The sequence below is a fragment of the Temnothorax longispinosus genome, chromosome 4 (assembly GCF_030848805.1).
Source record: "Temnothorax longispinosus isolate EJ_2023e chromosome 4, Tlon_JGU_v1, whole genome shotgun sequence".
Classification (NCBI taxonomy): Eukaryota; Metazoa; Arthropoda; class Insecta; order Hymenoptera; family Formicidae; genus Temnothorax; species Temnothorax longispinosus.
Window position 1 is genome coordinate 4,834,007 of NC_092361.1, and position 20,639 is coordinate 4,854,645.

The following is a 20,639-nucleotide window of genomic DNA, read 5'->3' on the forward strand; positions in this document are numbered from 1 at the left end:
TCTACAGAAAAGTACGATGAAATAGGGGGAAATATATCGCGAAATATACCGGTAACAGTTTTGTCCGTTTTGAATTAAATTGGAAAATGGAAGCAGAACTTGAACCTTTGGCCAATTAAGTCTCAAAGGTACAAATAAATGGTATAGCACCTCTGCTTTCTCATTGATTTCAACTAGACTTCGCGGATTTTACAGAAATTCAATTTAAAGTTTTATATTATCAAGATATCTAATATAAAAATTAAAATGCACATGTGTGCATAGCGCATAATCACATTCTTGATGAATGAGACGAAAAGTCTGCCAAGAAATTTGTTAATGAGAACACGTGTTCAACTTTCATTATCTCGTTATAATAATACGCATTGTATATTTAAATGCGTATTTCGTTTGGTTGCTTGAAACAAAAAAGCACGAATAAAAACGCACCCGAAATGTAATGGAGATCAGGCGGCCCACGAATCAGAAGAACGGACAAAGGAAGAGAGATTAAACACGATGGATCCGTTAGCAATACCGTAATCCCATGATCTTTTTGCACGATCCCTGCAGGCAAGCCGTCCGGGAAATTCACCTTTCCGCCGCGAAACAAACAGAATTAAAAGCGACTCGGTATATGCTTGTGTTAAACATGATTAAATATCAAAAGCCGCCCGTTTCCCGCGACACGCCCATCCCCCCTAATACTCTCCGCGCGCGTACAGCCTTATTATACGACGGCTAATTAGGATGATGAGGGGGGTCAAGAGCGGATAATATATATTGTTCTCGCAAAAGAACTGAAGCCAGAGCTGAAATTAACTAAAGAAATGGAATAGCCAACGCGCGCGCGCTCTTGGCTATACACGTGAATTAACCGGACCGAGCTCCCTTTTCAGTATATTTTGCATGAAAATGTGCACGGTTGCAAAAGCAGAATTCGGTGTACGTTACAAAAGAACAGAGACTCTCTTTCACAGCAAACCACTAATTTGTACGTACTTACATGCTTAAGAAATTTTTCTTGAAGCTGAACGATTACGAGACAGATCCAACGGAACTAAAACGCATATACGTAACTGTATTAATATCGAATAATCACGGTATCGCGAAAAATGGAAAAATTTGGGGAAAATCGGGAAAGAGCAAAAGAACAGCATTACTGAATTGCTGCTGAATACTTCATTTCCTTGGCTGCTGCATTCGATTGCAGACAGGTTTGAGTGATGAGAAGCGGCTCATCCTTGGCTCCAAAATCGCTGTTTAATTTTGCCGCTTGATTTATGCTTTCGATTTTATGTAAGTGCCGAACAGCATGACGAACAATGATAATTTATTAATATTAAACTTTCTCGTACTTCTCATAACTCAACCGCGGATAATATTTACATACTTAAGTCTTTGGAAAAATGTATATTTCCTTGCACTTATAATGTTTTAACTTGTAAACGACATAAAAATCGCAGTGCTTGATGTTCTTCAATTTCGTCAAAAAAATTCGCTTATTTATATAATGTCAGTCTTGTGAACTTTACCGTTAAAAAATATCAGAGACAAAAGAAAAATGAGAAAGAGGTCCCTTTATTAATTTCGTTTATTGTCGTCGTCGCACCGCGATGCCTGCGGCTGCTGTTCTCTTTCTTTATTTCTTAATTCCGACAAATTATTATAAAACAATATTATCGTTTCATTTGACGTTGAAATTCCGGAGATATGCCTATGGAAACGGCGATGGGCCCCTTATATATACCTCGGGTATACGCGCGGCAGAAAAATTTCAAACAAAGTGCGTTCAACGATAATTACATTTGAAATTTCTCTCTGACTCTCTTTCTGCACAAAAAGCAAAAGTCAATTCAAAATTAACGCACGATCAAAGAATAGTGATCCAAAGATATATATATATATATACGTGCAAAGTCGAGCCAATTATTGAGAATGGGTGACATAATTCTCACTCCATCTTTCAATATCTTTCTCTAATTTATTTTGTAGAAATATTCATGTCAACATAATAATAGCAGAGACAGAAGTTTATTTTTGATTTATCGAAATATCCCGAAAAGGAACCGCATTGATGAAAGCTTATGCTCTCGAATCGAATATTGGGTACTATATTTTCCCAGTTTAGCGGAACGTTATTAATTGAAGCTTAGGCTTCAATTTTCAACGAATAGCACCACAACTTCCAATAGCGTGAGAACGATTATTATTCGTTATCCCGCCGTTAGTTCGACCGCCGAGCACGAATTTACGATCGCGATCAAACGAGTATTTGCGCGAGGATACCTCGGAGGGGCTTAAGCGGCTTTCAAAACGCACAGTGACGTGTTTTACGTGTCTTTATAACGCTTGTTTATATCCACGACTATTTCTAGGTTAAAAGAAAAATCCTTTCTAGCGTCTAACGCGAAACGACATGTTATAAAACCATGTACACATGTTATAAAACAATTCCGTCTTGAGAAATTTGATACGCCTACATTTAATATACATTACGAAAAGCTCGTGTAACAATACGTTCACAAGTTTCTTAAATTCTGACTCCGTTATATGTTCTGTATATAGGATACGAGCTTTTCCTGTTATAACTCCTCTGGTTTATTAAAGACAATGTGCGCACCGCGGCGCCGTCTCGAATAGAAATGTATCTTTAGAATCTTGATCGTGTTTGGCAAACTTATAGTATTTCGCGCCGCGACGAGACAAGGCGTTTCGACGCCAGAAGTCGGTAATTACGGGTCGACGCCACGTACAACCGAGAAAGGGAAAAAGACGAACGTCGGATATACAATAATCCGCGGTGCAATTATCGAAGTTTATCGGGTCGCCGGGCTGCAGTGATTTTCCGTAGGTACAAGACCGCGAGGAGAGAGAGAGAGAGAGAGAGAGAGAGGGAGAGAGAAAGAGAAAGATCTCCGAGAACTCGCGAGTAGCGGCGATTAACTCCGACGATGCGGAGCGAATCCGGGAAGGAATATACATATAGGGGTCGCGAAACGAACCGCTTGACAGTCGTAGAAACTTTTAATGGCGCGACGCGGGGAAAAGCGTGGAGCTCGACATGAAATATGTAAAAGCGTAAGAATCTATCGGACACAAAGCGGCACATAATCGCTGGGGCCGCGCATTGTTCCGCGCACAATGCCCGGGCTGCACGCGGAACGACGCGACGACGCACTGACGAAAGTCGGGCGACGACAACACTCGGCCGGCGCGGTCGATCGGTCGGTCGGTCTTATGAATTTTTCAACTCGACCGTCGCGGCGACAAAACCGGCAAGGAATATTGGATTCACCGTAAAAGTAGCAAATGTCATCAAGATAAGTTGTTTTTGAACGTCCGGTTATATTCGGTCACGGTGCGCGAGACTGACAATCAGACGATATCCTGAATTGATGTGGCTTTAGAATATTACGAGTGTCTCGCAATTTTAATATACCTCTATATTTGAGAATTAACTCGGATTTGCGTCCTGTAATTGTAAAGTTAAATTTATCAGTTCACTGGCTCTCCATGCATATAAAGTCCCGGAAAATATTACAACCAGATTCATGTCGTTTTTTATAATTTTATTTATGATGAAACTTATGTAAAGGGGAGTTTACACACGCAATGATTAGTGGCGCCAACTGACTGGCATTTATTGGCGCCACTAATCATTGCGTGTGTAAACACCGACTGCCAAACTCACAAGTGTTTACACAGTGATTGGCGTATAATATGGAAAATATTTAACATTTATTAAACACACAGTAAATGACAGCAAGCAAATAACCTGAAATTTTGACGTTATATGCTTTGGCCAATAACCGCCAGTAAACCCTGCTTTACTAGCGCCAGTTTGTAACAAGTGTTTACACTTGCATTTTTACTGGCGTTAGTCGATTGGCGCCACTAATCATTGCGTGTGTAAACTCCCCTTAATTCATAACGAAAGCAGCGGTATATGTGTACTTCATGTAACGATCTTCTGTGCCACGTCTAACGTGTGATACCTATAAATTTGATCGAAAAATGAGCGAAATTTCTTTGGTTCACGTGTGAGAATGTGCTCGCACGTGCGTGTCGCGAAGAATTAGCATTTTAATCGTTCATCCCGTTCCGACGCGGTCCAGTGGCGTTCCCGCATCGTCGGCGGCTTGCGTCTATAGAGATGTGCGATTTTGCGATATATCGCCAGCACCGCGATTTTTTTTCTTACAATTTAATTTTTAATCGTAAGATCGCACGGGATATAATCGCAAATACAATTCAAAATCGCACTTGTAATAAAGTATTTATTCATTAAATATTTATATAAGAAAATAGTAAAATAAAATGATTTAAATATTATAAATGCACGTTTGGTTCCGATTTAAAAATATGCTTATTTTTAAATCTAAACATGGTTTAATCAATCTGTTTAAAATTTGTTCCTCTTTACACGGGAAAAAAATGAAGTTGCTTCAATTAAACGTCAACGTCATGGGCTGCCGCACACGCATAAATAGTTAATTCAATTGGATATTATTGGACCAAATATTTAAATTATTAAAACAATTATCTGATGTTTCTTGCTCATTAATATTGATGTTGCATCAATAAATTTTATCCCAATAACACTGATGCTGTTGATACATTATTTTTTTCCGTGTATTAATTCGTAAAAACTTTAATCATAATTTTCTATCATAAACGCAATTTTGAATCACACGTGTTATTTTATATATCGCACACATTATTTTAAATTTTCCCCGTTCTATTATATAATTTAAAATTTTACGATTTAAAACAATCAAAATGTAGGATAATAAAAGTTTCAAAAGTTGTAAAATTTAAAATTACATAATATAACGGGGGAAATTTTGGGTACAGTTACAAAACTAAAAAAAAAAAAAGAAAAAAATTCGACCAATAAATTCTTATTTTTCATGCAGTGCTTTTTCATTTAATTTTTATTTTTAAAAATTATGTTCCCTTTACTACAAAAATTATGTTTCCTTTATATTTCAAAAACTAGTTGATATCACGCTACAATAATATTATTCATGTTACTACAACATACTTTTTACATACACGACATATTTTTCGTTAATGCGACTAATTTTTTTGTAGTTTATCCAACGATTTATTACAAATTACTATATTTTTTTTAGTTTATATAACTTATTTATTGTTGTTATTACAACTTTATGATACATAGTTGAGGCGCAATTTGTCCACAAATTTCTAATTGCAGGTACGACTTTTTTCTCTGAGTGTAGAAAATTACGCACAATTCAAAATAAGAGATAAAAATCGGAATGCGATATAGATCGCATTCACTGCGATTCTTAAAGAGAAGATCGCGATACACAATTTTGAAAATCGCGCATCTCTACTTGCATCACGCGTACACGCAGCGACGCCGCGACGCGACGAGCGGAGAGTCTCCAAGGCGCGTTTGGCGGCGTCGATGCCGCACAGTTTTCCCCCGGAACGTAACGAGGCTGCCTCTCTCGTTTGCATACTGATCGCTCCTTGTTTTTAATACGACCGTAGACGGACGGCACGGCACGATGTATAATTAGGTTGCCGCACTTCGTGTCACGCTCGACCAGAGTGAGTTAACTCTCGCGAAGCTAAACTGCTCGTCGTCGACGCTTTCAGTCAACTCTTTTTTCATTATAATCCGTCGGAACGGCGCTTCGTTTCGCTCGACGCGCGAAACCCGCCGCGACTCGCTATACCATATAACGTCTCTAACGAGAGAGCTGTTCAGATTCACGCAGATTCAAACGCAACCATTGGGATTTATATTCGTCAAAATTGCTTCGATTGGTCGTCGGATACACGACAGTCAATAGCAGATCGCTATAATATTTAATACTCAATATTTTTCGATCGAACCGTCACACAGCACAGATGAAAGAACTACTTTTCAAACGAGAGGATTCAATTTACAGCAAATGATGCAAGTACTCCAAAACGAATGCCGATACAGTTTTACAAAGCAAAGAGCAGGCGGTATCATGTGATTTACGGCCACTCCCCCTCCTCTCCCCCCCTCTTCACGCACAACATATCGAAATACACTCGATACCCGAGAGATTTAAATATTTCACATTGTCGTCGTGATACCGACATTTATTAAACCATTTATTAATGGTTTTCCATTTTTGTATAACCAGCGGCGACGTTTGATTTATAACGTAATCATTAATATAAAACCATTTGCATTAACGTAATGGTAAAACCTCAATATTAATTTCCTGCTAATTTGATATTAGATCGACAAATTAGTAATTAAATTAGCACCTGATTATACCATAAATCCAAACTTGATTTCTAACGAGAGTGGTTAAGTTAGCGTAGGTCTTATTAGAGGTGCAGAAAAAGATAAAGAGATTGAAATACAGACGAGGGGAAAGGTTATCTCTCCTATAACGAGGACGAAACAAATGTGAAGCTGAAACCGATTAATTAGCAGTTAATCGACCGTGAGATTGCTACATCAACAGATAACCAGGATAACTTACTTGCGCGCTGGCTATCGTCTCAAGCTATACTATTTTTTTGATAGAAAATTTAGCAATATCGATAAGCTTTAAATGGATGCAAGATACACGAAATTTACAGTTCGCCCGTTATCTGAGATTAAATTTAAATTTATTTAAAATATTTAGTACAACAAAAACCTAATTTCAATAGGGAATCAAATCCTTTATTATTTAAGTAAAATTACATGTCTGTATATTTTGGAAGATATCGAACGATCGATACACAAATTCAAATAAATTATGTTTTTATTAAATTAAATAGAATAAATTATGGAATAAAATAAGCTATATGCGCTGTTGCTTTAGTGTTTAGCTGCGCAAATATAAAAATAGGTTACATTCGCTTTGAATTAAAATTAATTGAACAGAAATATTAATTTTATTTTATATTGGCTTTGTAACATAAATAATTTGTACACGGTACAGCCATTTTACAAATTATTAATTTCAAAAGGGAGGCATTATTATTTCACTAAATCGATAATGTTCAATTCGAAAACTCATTGCGGATGACATTCTATTTTTTAAATTCTCTTTTCTTATTCAGCACGTATCCCGGGTACTCGATATAATAATGTAACATGAATTTTTTAACTTTTGTTTCGATATTCCGTGATAAACGCATTAATCGACGCGTGAGATCGCGTTATCGCGAGGTACATCGTTCACGTTACATCGTGAAATTTCTATTCTCAAAATAGGAAAAAAGGATTAAACAATATTCATGTTAATCTGCATTTTTTTTTCCACGGAAGTTGACCACGAAAGTGGAGACGATGTCAAAGCACGCGTCACACAATCACGGCGCTATGTGTTACCGGAAATGATATCGAATATCCAATTTACGACCGATGTCCGTTTTACGCCCGAGCGTTCGAGCCTCGTATAATTTCCATCCGCGGAATAATGGCGTTTCATTATTTCGCGGGAGAGAGAAGGGTTGATCGATCGGACACGCGGAAAAGAACTCGCTCGTTCTGCGTGTCACCACGTTACCCACGTCCACTGGCTTCCCGACGAGTGCGAAGTTAATCTTGCGCGAACGAGAGTCTCTCTCTCTCTCTCTCTTCCGCTCTCTCCTGCTCTCTCCTGCTCTCTCGGTTTCCTCTCTCTCTCTCTCTCTCTCTCTCTCTCTCTCTCTCTCTCTCTCTTGTGTACGGGCGATCGCGTGATCGAAATTGAAACGAATGAACGGCGAGAGGTCGCGTGTGCTATCAAGAGGGCTCTCTGTGTGGAGCACAGGCGGACCTTTCGCCATCCCCGCGGGCTTTTCGTTCGCGGCCCAACTGTCCATTCCCAGCCGTTAATCCCAACGGAGGGTTTCCGGTCGAAGGGTACGCGCGTCCGGGCAACACATAATGGCGCTGCCCGCCTGACGGAAGGGAGCAAAGGGTGTACTGTGGATATGTCCCAGGTATCGCGCGCTATCTCTCCATCACGGATACTTGAGGCAAAACTCGGTGGAATTTAGGTTGCCTCTGTGTGCGCGGTATCACGTTCTCGCGAGGTGAATTACAGGAATTGAACTTCGGACTTGCGGACAGATGATAAAAGCATATTTTTTATTGAATTCTCGATAAATTTCGCATTGACGAAACTTTAAATTTGAGATTTGTATAGAAAGGCAGTTGAACCTTAAGAAATCATGGCAATTTTGCAACACCAAGTTTCTATAATTAAAATGAAGTCATTAGAGTTCGTGTATGATTCTTTACAGAGAGAATATCAGAATATATCCAGCTATAATAATTAAATTGATACAAAAAAGACACAAACTTATTCAACCATGTGTCGTGTTTTCAGGTAATTCCTAACTTTTTCACGGAAATTCCATTCATCTGCGCAAAGAAGAGAAGACGAAAGGGAAAAAGAGAAAGATAATCCACGCATCCGAGCTTCGAGAGTCATGTGACTAATGAAACGAACAATGACGGGTTCTCGTCGGTGCGCCTCTTCACGCGCCTCCTCGGCGTCGCGCCTCCGATTTCACGTCCATCGGGACCGTAATATCGCACGCCAAATCCCGGTAAACCCGAGAAGCCGGTATTAGCGGAGCACGCGCGAGCACGAGCGGAGCGGCTGCGCAATTCTCGGACCCTTAGAGAACGAAATTAGAGAATCCAACATTGCCGCTGAACGACGGCGCGGCGAGGCGCTTGCGCGCGAACCTCCCCGGAGCGAGCAAATCCGATTTTACCCCGTCCGACTATTCGATTCCAAATTAACATAATAACGACGAAAATTAGAGGAATCTACACTCTCGCTTGCCTACGGCTAGACCGCAGAAATTGCGGAATAATTAGGAAACGCTCGGAACGAGCGAATCCGATACGCGTGGCGAGCGAGATCGCAGGCAGAATCGATATCTCTCTCGAATTTTGATGTTCTCCGAGGGTGACTACTGACAGAGTAGCTGTAATCGATAAGGGAAGTGCTTCGCCCTCATAGGTACATCATAATCAAGAATATGCTCCTTGAATCACGTGAAATTACATTGGCGTATACTAGTTAATCATCAAGATATTAACAATTAGCTCAAAACGATGTAAAATTTGTAAATTACCGTAAATAATTTACATATGCAATACAAACGCAATCTGGGAAATAACGTTACAGGCCAATTTTAATCAACAACAAGTCGAAATCAAGTTTTTTTCCATCTTTCCATATTCTATATTCGCCCACGTTTTTATTGTCACTAATTAATTTACTATGATCACTAGTTTACCTATTTTGTTCAATAAGAAATTCGAAACTTCTCTTAATTCTCTGCTTACTATGACAACTGGCTTCCCGATCCCTAAATAACGCCTTTGTATCGAAAAGCTCCTCCAGGATCATCCAACACAATATAGCCTAGTGGGTCACACGGAAAAATCAAATTCTGAACGAAATATTCCGTCCAGATCTTCCCGATTTAGCTGGTTGACGAAAGCGCAAAGAGCGTGAGGAATATTCAATATTTTGTCGACCTGCGTTACGCGCGACCCTCAAGTTCTCAACCTCGGCTTCACCTCTGTTGTCGACCCTCCGAATCCCAGGCCGAATGCCGTCTCCGCGATTTATTATTTGCCGAACGATTTGTCATTTGCGCATCACCCTCGAGTGGCGCTTTGTGTGCCCTTAGGATCGAAATATCGGGCCGGCTTGTCGAGTCGAGATATTCCCTCCACTATACCGACGACGTTTCTCCCAGGATGACGATTTTCGCGACGCCGAGCCCAGCCAAACGCGAAGCGGATATAAGGACTTGCTCGGCGGATTGGATTCGTCATAAATATTTTTATCCGCCACGTGACACGTCAATCTGGTCATTCGAAAATTTTTCCCGATGTTTGAGATGCGAAAATTTAGATCATCCCATTTCTCTGAGCTAGATACAGCAGACAGGAATCGAGCTATTGCGAAACTATAAATTGAAAATTAATTTCAACTCTTTTTAGATCAGATGAATAAGATCAAGATTGCTACAGAAAATAAATTTTGAAATTCTCTCACTGTTCCAAGTTTTGCAATAATGGGGAAATTTCCATGACCAATATGTATAATCTTAAATGTTTACGTTTAGAAGCAGGGATTGCAAAATAAAAAAAAAAGAACTTGTATTATTAGAGCAACACAAACTTTGACATGTCATATAATCCTGTATGCAAAAGATCAACAAAAAATAAATGAGTATTGAAAAAATGCTGTTATAAAAGGAAAGGACGATTAAAAAACACCGAATAAAATATAAATTTTAATTATTTTGTTGATTAACGTCGCAAGAGAAGAATTAGGAGAAAACAAAAAAAAGAAATAAACGCAAAAATGATTCAAAAATGCTGGTTTATATATTTCCTTGATTTTTCGAGGCTTTCCCTAACCAATTTAAATTTTCTCAGTTTTTTCAGTTTTCCAGGTCTGTGATAACCCTGAAGATTAAAGGGTAAGTGATTTCAACATCTTGATGTCTTCGCAGATTACATCGGGAAAGCTTAGTCGGTTAGCGCTCGATATTATACGATAGTCTAATGACGATCTTGCGAGGATGAAGTAAAAGGCCGACAGTGCAAGGTAAAGTCAACGCGAAATGCGAAGCCGCATGGCATCGTCACGCCACGGCGTGGATATGCGTCATGGGACACGGTGCGTCAGTTTTAATTAGCGCACGCCCGACATCGATGCCGGGATAACCATCAAATATCGGGCCGTCGGCGCGTTACGGCCGTTAATAAAATTCCGCGGACATCGGTCGTCCGTCGGCCATTTGCGGAGACGCAAAGTCGGCTCTCGCCGTTACTCTCGCAGGGCATCCTGTGCGATTATTCACGTTCGATCACGGAATTCCAGAAATCGTGGGGAAGCCGCGACGTGTCTCGTCGCTGTACAGTACGTTTCAACACTGTTAAATTCATAGGGTTAAATTAAACTCAATTTTGAGTAATTTTTAACTATTCCATAGGTCGCCACTGCTCCTACTCAATATGTAGTCATATAATTTAACGAAAACAATGTTAATTTGACTAAACCAATGGAGTTAAAATAATCCTATTTTGTTTCAAAGTAATAAATTTTGACGCACATGGTAGTTAAAAATAACAAAATAAATGTAACTCATATGGTATTGGTTTAAATTGCATCCTCTAACCTTTAACAGTGAAAATGATCAACCTATTCCCAGTGGCCGCGTTCAGGAAACACAACTGTTGAGTGAGCGCTCATTATGATTGGTTCTTACATTTGGATCCGGAAAAGAACCAAAGGCAAGAACCAATCATATTAAAGAATCATTGAGCGCTCACTCAACCCTTGTGTTTCCTGAACGCGATCAGTGTCAACTGCCGATCCTTTCCAATTCAAAGTCAATCTTTCTGATTCGGTGGGACTTTTACGCGCAATTTTCAAATTGTTAATCCTTTGCGGTTCTATGTTGAGTTGGTTATGATTCGACACAATGCACTGCGTTAGCCTATCACATAATTCTTCAAGCATTCGAATCCTGTACGCCATTATAATCGACAAATTGTATTGTTGAAATCTCTATAAATTCCTCCAACCAATAAAAATTCTTTGATGCGTGTTAAACCGGCCGATTAGATAAAAAGGACAAAATATTCTTGATCTTTGCTTGATTTGAGAAAAATAGTTTAAACCTCGAAGGGTTAAACAATCGTCTCTTATATCCATTTCTACCAAACAGGTTAATTTTAATCTTGGTTTAACTTGCCTTTCATTTTTTTCTCATTCTTAAAACTAGAAAAAGATAAAAAGCAAATTAAACCAGGATTAAAGTTAATCTACATTGGTAGAAATTGACATTAGTCATTAATAGAGATGTGACATCTCGTTTGCAACTTAAAAATACTTCCGGTCGGAAGTAAGTTCAACTTTTGCTACTTCGACCTTTCTTATCTATGCAAAATTCAATAAGATCTCGAGTTTTATCACCACTTAACACCTTCGTTAAACAACATTTCGCCTCGCCTGACCTCTATAATAGTCAATAAAAGTATAGCAATAATTTCGAGACACTTTGCATAAAATCCAGAGCTCTTAGATCGTGCAGGCACATCTACGTTTTACAATAAAACAAAGTTAAGATCAATGCCGACCGGAATGCTCGTACTCGGAAACGACATATTTACTGTGCATTACGCATATCGTACGCACTAAAGGTGGAAAGTGAGTGGCTGCGTGTTAATCGGTCACTAAGCCGCACTAGAAATTAAATCCATAATGGCATTTCGCAACACCGCGCAATATTCCACAGTATTGTTAATTCATTATTGCAAACACTCGAGGCAAGTGCACGTGTACCCTGCAGCTGCTCTAAATAAATAATGCATCCTCACTCCTAAATAAGCGTCGGATTTATTCAGTATTTTTTGCTTCTTCTCTTCCAGAACTTATTTAAAAACGAGGCGTATTATCTATACTCCCTAGGCTACTCAAATAATGCACCGAGGCTATGTGTGTGTGTGTATGCTACAATTTTCAAAAATTAAGTCGCGAGCAGGAGAGGTATTCGTTTTTATACCTTCCCAGCCATCAGCAGCAATGCTCGCGCTAGAAGCTCGTATATCTTTCCCGGGAAAAATTGTGCGCCGTGCATGAAGTTGAAAGACGAGACAGATTTCGTATTCCTCGACTATCAATTCACCGCGCGTAATAATTGGCCGACGCTTATCTCGCCGTAAGCAGCATTTCGCGGAAAGACACGAGCGTCGTTAAATACGGGATTATCACCGCGGGGGAATCACCGACGATGATGACGGCTGTTGATGGGCGGTTGAGATATTTGCGCTACCGCGAGTCTTGTCTATTTTAATTATCATCGAGCGCTACAGGCCCGATAAGCATTTACCCGTGACAGAGAGCCGTGTGCACACCGCCGTGGTTCGATGAACGCGTCGATAGCGGCGAAATGCGGGCGCGTTCTCGCCACCGTATGCGGGCGGCGTTATGCATTCACTATGCTATTCTATGAAGCTGCTGTGACGATGCGTAAAGTTTGACTCGCGCGGCACGCACTCTCGCGTACATACATAGCGCAGGCACGCAAGGTAGGCTTGTACCGGCGTATAACGCAACAGCGTAAGGCTCGCGTGACGAAATGATAGTATAGTTAACGACGGTGAATGATACAACGGCGTTGTAGCGAGGATCGAGGTTTAATCAGATTCTAAATTAGGAATTCGCGATTAGACATTTCCGCCCGCCCTCGATTTCGCTCCGTTAATTTCACGAATTATCGACACTTCGCGTTGAGATGTCAAAAAGTTACAGAATGAATAAATAATGCAACATTGCAGCATTGTCGAGCTATTCGCGCGACAGTGTGCAGCAGATCGTGATGCGCGACGAAAGCTCGACGAGTTCAACCTCGAGCGAATTTTTACACGCGTAGACCCTCACCGCGGATCTCTTCTTCGCGCGAGTCGCATATAAGTCACGCTTTGGCAAGACGCCGCGGATGTCATACAGGTGCGGCACGTGCGCGAATCAGAGAGAGAGAGAACACTTCCGCGACACGAATACTCGGTAATTTTACCGCGACAGGGACAGAAACGCGCTTATGCAACGTAAGAGACCCCCTATCGATGCATCGCGAGCAAATGGCACCAAAGTGCGTCCTAACGCAACGGATGTTCCAACGTCCCGCGAAAGCTCGTATTTAATAATTCTCCCGAACTGCCTGATTGAGCACCGCCACCAGCCCATCGCAGCTGCATCGATGGCGCGCGCGCGCGTGCACGTACGCGGCCGCAGTGAAACATAATATCAGATACGAAGATGGGTGGCGAGCCTCTGCCAGTATTCATGCACGTTAATTTAGTCCTCACGCACGTTAATAACGCGGCCGACACTGCATACATAAGATCAACATGACTGGACGACGGTCGACACGAGAGCGATTCTGCATACTCGGGAACATAGTTGAACCTCCATAGTTGAATTTACTGTAAGATTCCTGCTTTCACAAGAATCCGAATTTAATATAACGTCCGGGTTGACCTTCCGAAACGTATAACAGTTTATGCAGGATGGAAATGAATAGAAGAAGGCTACTGTAAAGGGACGGGAATAGAACACAGTATTCTCAACAACCGTTTTAGGCCAGTCAGTAAAGACACTAAAATTCGAAAATTTAACTTTAATTAGAAAAGTTTTCAAACTGCGATGGGATAACAATAAATCTCACTTTGCAACCATCTCCGAGGTCCGGAACATGTTAAACATATTGCAAAAGAAAAGTTAATTTATTATAACTTCGCGAAAAAAATTGCAAAAGTCCTGCAAACTTAAAGCAATGTCTATTGTAATATTTTTCACAATTTGCAACCTTTTATGTTGCACGCAATATATATTTTTTTAATCAATGGTAGAACAATTGTTTATTTCAAGTTACAAACAAAAACGTTATTTTACAAAAAATTTCAATGCTGCGTGCTTCGAAATAGATTGCAAATCTAACATATTGTGGAAAATATTGCAATAGACATTGCTTTAAGTTTGCAGGACATTTGCAATTTTTTTCGCAAAGTTATAATAAATTAACATTTTTTGCAATGTTTAACATGATCTGAATCTCGGGGATGGTTACAAAATGAGATTTATTGTTATTTTAACTCACCCAATATTCCATCAAAGTTTGAAAACTTTTCTAATTAAAGTGAATTGATTATCTTTAATGACTGGCCTATTTAATGTATTTATACTACGATACAAAAGAACAGTCCATTGCACGGAAAGAACGCGCGAATCGCGTTAACAAAGTCCGCGTTTTTCAGCATAATTTCTTTCTTCAAGTACTGTTTACCCTTTACGCTTAATCCTTTTATTGCAGCGTGCGTATGCACACTGGACTGGAAGTGATTCAAAGAAAAAAACTATTTAACTGCGCGAAAAAGAAATACTGTTTCGTTAAATTCAATATTTGTCTTAGTCATTCTTAGACAATGATAGATCAAGGTCCCAATGAGTCCAATGACACTGTTAAATATTAAACGATGATATTTAAACCAATATCTACCTTGAGTCAAATAATATTTTGTTATTTTTAACTAGCATGTGTATCAAAATTTATTATTTTAACACAAAACAGTATTATTTCTCTATTATTTCTCAGTATTATAACTCCATTGATTTAGTTAAATTAATATTGTTTTAATTAAATGAACGATACATTGAGTGGGAGCAGTGACGACCTATAAAAATGGTTAAAAATGACTCAAAATGAGTATAATTTGACACTATAAGTTTAATAGTAGAAGGTCAAGCGATTTTCAAACCACTTTTTCGATAAGTTTACAATTATATAAAATGATTAAATTAAGAAACTTATTAATGAGTTTTTTTCCGACAAATAATAATTCTTATACACAATGATATTGTAATATTTATATATTAATGTATAAAAATTACATCAGTTATTTAGAAGAACCAAAATTCATGGTCGAAAACGTCTTGACGATTAACTGATCAAAATCAATGGCCGTATCGTCATGACGATTATAATGATAGCTAGTAAGGGTCGATTAAAGTCTTTACTGCTAATTAGGTGAGTTATTGACTGGCGAGGTAAACGGTTCTTATTCGATTTGTATAAAGATTATATGAAATGTAGATGGATCTTTAAAACACCGATTCCGACTAAAGCAAGCAAGCTAAAGAGTTCCAAGTTCGCGGAAAAAAACTGCAATCTAAATCAGTATATATTGACACGGTATAAAGACATTATCGCCGACTCATCGGCAATGTGCCAATTCATAATGCACGAAGTCGTGTCTTTCGTAACGAGAGACATTTCTACGAAACTACATTCGGTCGTTACGCGTTTCCGCAAGCCGCGTCTTGCGAAAATACGTGAAATCTGACACGATTTTGCACAAAATGCCCGAATACAGTCGCCTCAGCAGTTCTGGTGCGACAAAAAAATTTGCGAGGAAATTCAGATTTGCGAGGAAATTCGCGCTATTCGCCATTGTGAGCATTGTGGCCGACCCACTGCATTCGGATACTTCATGCAACGGCAGGTTTTTTTTTCGACTCATATCACTCGTATCGACTCATATCAGGACGTTAGACGAGAGAACGAAACGGACAACGAAGAGAGGAATCAGATGAAGCGAATCGCAAGCGAGTCATTCCCTGGCGCGGATCCACGCGGCCGCCCGATCGCTGCCAGGCTTCAGCATCTCGCTGCACGTTTCTCAGAGCGATCTAATTCCGACTTCGCATTGCCCACGTGAAACGAATATAGCGGTCGCCGTGACATAATAAACTCTCTGACGGCGGTACAACGCCGGTCAATTATTCATTACGACGGCGAAACGAGTGGCAACTTAATTAAACTAAGAGCGCTCGATTAATTAATTCGCCACGTTTCACATGGCTCGGTGCACGCGTGTGTGTAAAGTATGCACGGTGATAAGAAAAAAAAATTGCGAGTAATCGCAAGCGAAGAAAGTTCTTATCGTCCAGCGATAGGTACGAAATAAAACGCTTGATCGAATCCGAGGCGCCGACGTGACCGTGGGTTGATAAAACCCGTTCGTTTGTTCGCGCGGAAGGAGTTACCACGTGCGCGGTCGCGAATACCGACCGAAGGGTTTAAAGCCCGTTGCACGTGGCACGTGACGGTGCGTGATCCGCGAAATCGAGCGCGTTGCCGATTCGCGAGAAAACAAGCGTGACACACGCAAATTTCGTCGACGAGATTGCGTGCAAAATCAAGCAGGACTCATGGTGTAAATATATAAGGTGAAGCATTCTTAAAGTTGCGCAGTGGACGACCAATCAGAGATTCGCCTCATATTGTTATTTCCATGGCAATGCTTCACCTTGTATATTTACACCATAATACTATGTCGTTGTGTATAAATACGCCCTGTGCTACGTTGTTATTTCGGCAAGCGAAAGGATTAAATTTTGAAAGCGATCGAAATTCGATAATTTTTCGGGCGGGAAAAAAATGATATAAATGATTCGTGCTAATCGTATTACGTGTCGACGAACGCGCGGTACTTAAATGTACAATTCTTTCGAACGCGCTCCCGTTTAATATCCCGATAATGCGAATTTTAAAATCGGCAGCTGCTGAAATCGGAATACCGATTTAGAAGCGAAACGAGCTTTTTATCAAGCGCGATCAATAGAGAATTATATTTTATGTAGAACTGCAGAGAACACTAAAACAGGTAGATCGTGTAATAAAACTTTTAACGATACAGTGTGTCCTCTTCGCGCAATTCCGTTTGCTTTTTTTCCTTTAGATTCTTTTAGCTCGGTGTTGTCCGTATGTTTAGTAATTATTTAGAATTGGAGCTTTCCCCAATTTTAAAGTTTTTCAATTTTTTTTCTTTGCGAGTGTATTTTGTTGTCAAGTTAAAGAATCGTACGAGGGAGATAGAAAAGCTATTTTTTTACGAATTTTAGGAACTTCTCAATTAGCGTTTTTTGGGGAGAAGGTAAAAAGCTATATTTTAGATAAATATATTAATTAAACACACGATAAACGTGTGTTTAACTCCATACTTCAAAATAAAAATGAAGTTTGAAGTATAGAGTTAAATATATACGTCAATTAATAACTGTTTGACCTGAAAAAATAGGTAGATCACATATTCTTCGACCTGCTCCGATTGATTATCGGAGTCACAACAAAGCTTTTTGTCAAGACAGCCGCAAAAAAATACCAAAATTGGGAAAAACCAATTTTTAATTACCATCAAATTAGAATAAACTGCTATTCCGAGCTTGGATTGTTAGTAGCCTAATACTACTATTTCTTGTGTGTATATGTACACATATTTTTTCCAACTTACAATTAGTAAACTGCGCGCTGAGGAACATTAAAATCCTTTCTCTCCACCCCCCCCCCCGTAATTAAATCAATTCCATTTTATTGATGCTATAAGCCATAAACATCTAAATAACTACGGAATTTATTGCGAAAAAAATATTACCTCAGAAATAGTAACTAAGCTAGTAATTATATAAGATCCAAGCTCGGACCGTAAATGACATTTTATTCTAATTTGATTGCACATCATAATATCACGGTCTTATTTCTCTTAGTATTGAATAATTACCATTTTCTCTTATACAAACTTCGCGTATGACGTTATCGGACAATCGAGAATAAACGCATCGAGAGTTAAATAGACGCGAGGAAGGAAATCCAAGAAGCCAAAATACAGGGAGAAAGCCCGTTAAACCTGAGCTCACCCTGAAAACGTTGCGGTTTCACGGTGCGCGCTCTATCCGCTCTATCCAACGATGAAATATAAGTAGAGCGGCGTTACGGGAGCGCTAACTCGCGCGCTCGCGCCCCGGCAAAAAGGACGCCGACGGCGCGCGGCAAATAATACGCCGTCGGACACGTATTGGATACTGTTGCGCGGTGTAATCGAATATTACTCATAAAATGTGGCGCGCGCGCGAAAGCCGAGCCGGTGCGCGTAGCTGCTTTCATAAACACGGCTAAAAGCTCCGGGGCAGGGCTCTGCGCCCGGGAGCCACCTGCACCACCGGCGTAGAGCTCCGCATAAACACACCGTGTGTGACAACTGTGACGTACATACGCAGCTTCGATTTCCGCGTCGAGGACGGCTCCGAAAACCCATTCCTGGGGCGTCACCGATGCGAAGTCGCGCGCTCGCGGCGAGCGACAAACGATTCGAGGAATTATTACCTCGCGGGTTATCAGCGCGCGGTGCGTCTCTCGCGTCTCTCGCGCTTAATCAACGCACGGCTCGCGTCTCGCTTTTGTGTTATTGAAGAACGATCACGGAGGACCGGGTCAAAGGATATTTCTCTTTTTTTTTTATTTTTGTAAAAGAGCAAACGCATACGAGCGATATCAGATAGCCGTTATATCGCAATCGTCGGAGATTAAAGGACTCTGGCGTTGCTTAATTAATTTTCCACGGTAGAGCTCTCTTCTTTTTCTCGTTCGCCTCGCCGAACTGCACGCGATTACAGAGCACGGGCAGACGGAGTACCAGCTGCACACGTGTACTCTTACAAAGGCAGAGAGCTGGAAGAGGAAGAGAGAGAGAGAGAAAGAGAGAAAAAGAGAAGTAATGCATAACAAAGAAAAGCTTCCATACCTTCTATCGCTCTTTCTTTCTCTTCCGATAATCTCTCTCTCGCTCTACGGACAATCGCAAATCAATGCATTATCTCTCCCCCTCTCTCTTCAACTCCAACATAGCATTCCGGCATTCCGACATATACCGAGACTACGTTCTTCCCTTTCCCGTCCGCCCGTACGTTCGTACATTCAACTGTCACTCTCACTTCCCTCTTTCTCCCTCCTCTCTCCCTCTCCCGAGCTTGTATCTTACGACGAAACTATTCCATTTATCATCTATCTAGATCTAGTGTGAACTTACCCGTTCATACTGCCGTCAGCTCCCAGCGTTGACGAGCCGGCGCGTTTCCCAGGTCGGCGACTGGCGCGAGGTTAGGTCGGCCGCCAGCACGTCGGATGCCGCACGTCGCTAGGTCGCCGCCGCCGCTCAGCACGGCTGCGTGTCAGTCAGCAGGCGGTGAGGAGCGCGCCGCGAGAGAAAACAACAGGTTGCATGCACCACCGCCGCCGTCGTCGGTCGCGAGATATGGCGGAGAGACGACGATATCGACGAGAGCGAGCGCGTTACGGACGGGCGGACGGTGGATCGACCGCGGACGCGACGATGACGGGTAACCACGCGACTAGGAGAAACCGAGCGACGTGACGCGACGTGACGCGATGCGACGTGGACGCGGCGCGATGCAGCAGCCCGTCTCCCCCTCGGCGCGTTTCTTCCTTTTCCGTCTGTCTGCCTCTGCACACTCCCTCGACCAGCCGTTGCCAGCCGCGTGGCGAGGGGCCACGAGAAAGGAGCGCGACGGCGACGTTACGAGACGGCCGCACTCGCGACGACAACGATCCCTCCGTCGCGTCGGTCGGATTTTCCGCGACGAACCCGAATCCGTACCTCACACGATTTATTCCGCGAGGACCGCACGCTCGAGGATACACGCTCGCGATATCCGCCGGCACACGCCCGGGAACGCGGAGGGGGAGGTCTACTTTGCCGTGACAACCTGACAACGCGACGAGTATAAACCGCGGAACCGCGAGCGGACACGCGCTGGCGCTCGATTTTCTCGGCGCTGCGCCGGCCGCGAGGTGCATCACGATCACCGTGCATCGTTGCGCCCGACGCGCGACCCTTTCGCGCACCGTGCCGCCATCTCGCGGCGGCGGAGCGCGTCTCTCGCGCCGGCGACGTGACGAAATTAAAATAAAGCCGAAAATCGGACAAGAGCGTCCAACGCGAATCGGTTTTCGTAATTGTTATCTTTTTATTACATGGATCTTTTTTTAATTCGTCACGCAAATCTACTTGCGGAAATCCACTTTATCTACAACCGATGAACTCTCGCGAGTTAAAGATTTAATTTTTTTTATCTTGACGATCGTGTTGAGATTTCGGCGATGAATTATATTAAAGATCAACAGTTCTACATAAAGCTTTTTGGGAATAATTAAAATATTGATTGATCGTTGATAAAGATTGCAATAAAGGGCACGCACCGACTTATAGATTTAGCTATAGGACATTAGGACATACGAAATATTTAATAATCACGTAAGTAATACCA

At 41.3% G+C, this 20,639-nt stretch overlaps 1 protein-coding gene across 2 annotated transcripts in view; it reads right to left on the reverse strand.

Annotated features, from left to right (window-relative positions):
- The window catches only part of Heph (polypyrimidine tract-binding protein 1 heph), a 393,209-nt gene extending 373,032 nt beyond the window's left edge, over positions 1-20,177 (reverse strand). For both annotated transcript variants that reach the window (XM_071776629.1, XM_071776622.1), the window contains exon 1: positions 19,382-20,177. In XM_071776629.1, coding sequence (XP_071632730.1) covers positions 19,382-19,389 — 8 coding nt within the window. In that variant the 5' untranslated portion in view covers positions 19,390-20,177. The remainder of the gene's footprint in view (positions 1-19,381) is intronic.
- Positions 20,178-20,639: the final 462 nt, after the last annotated feature.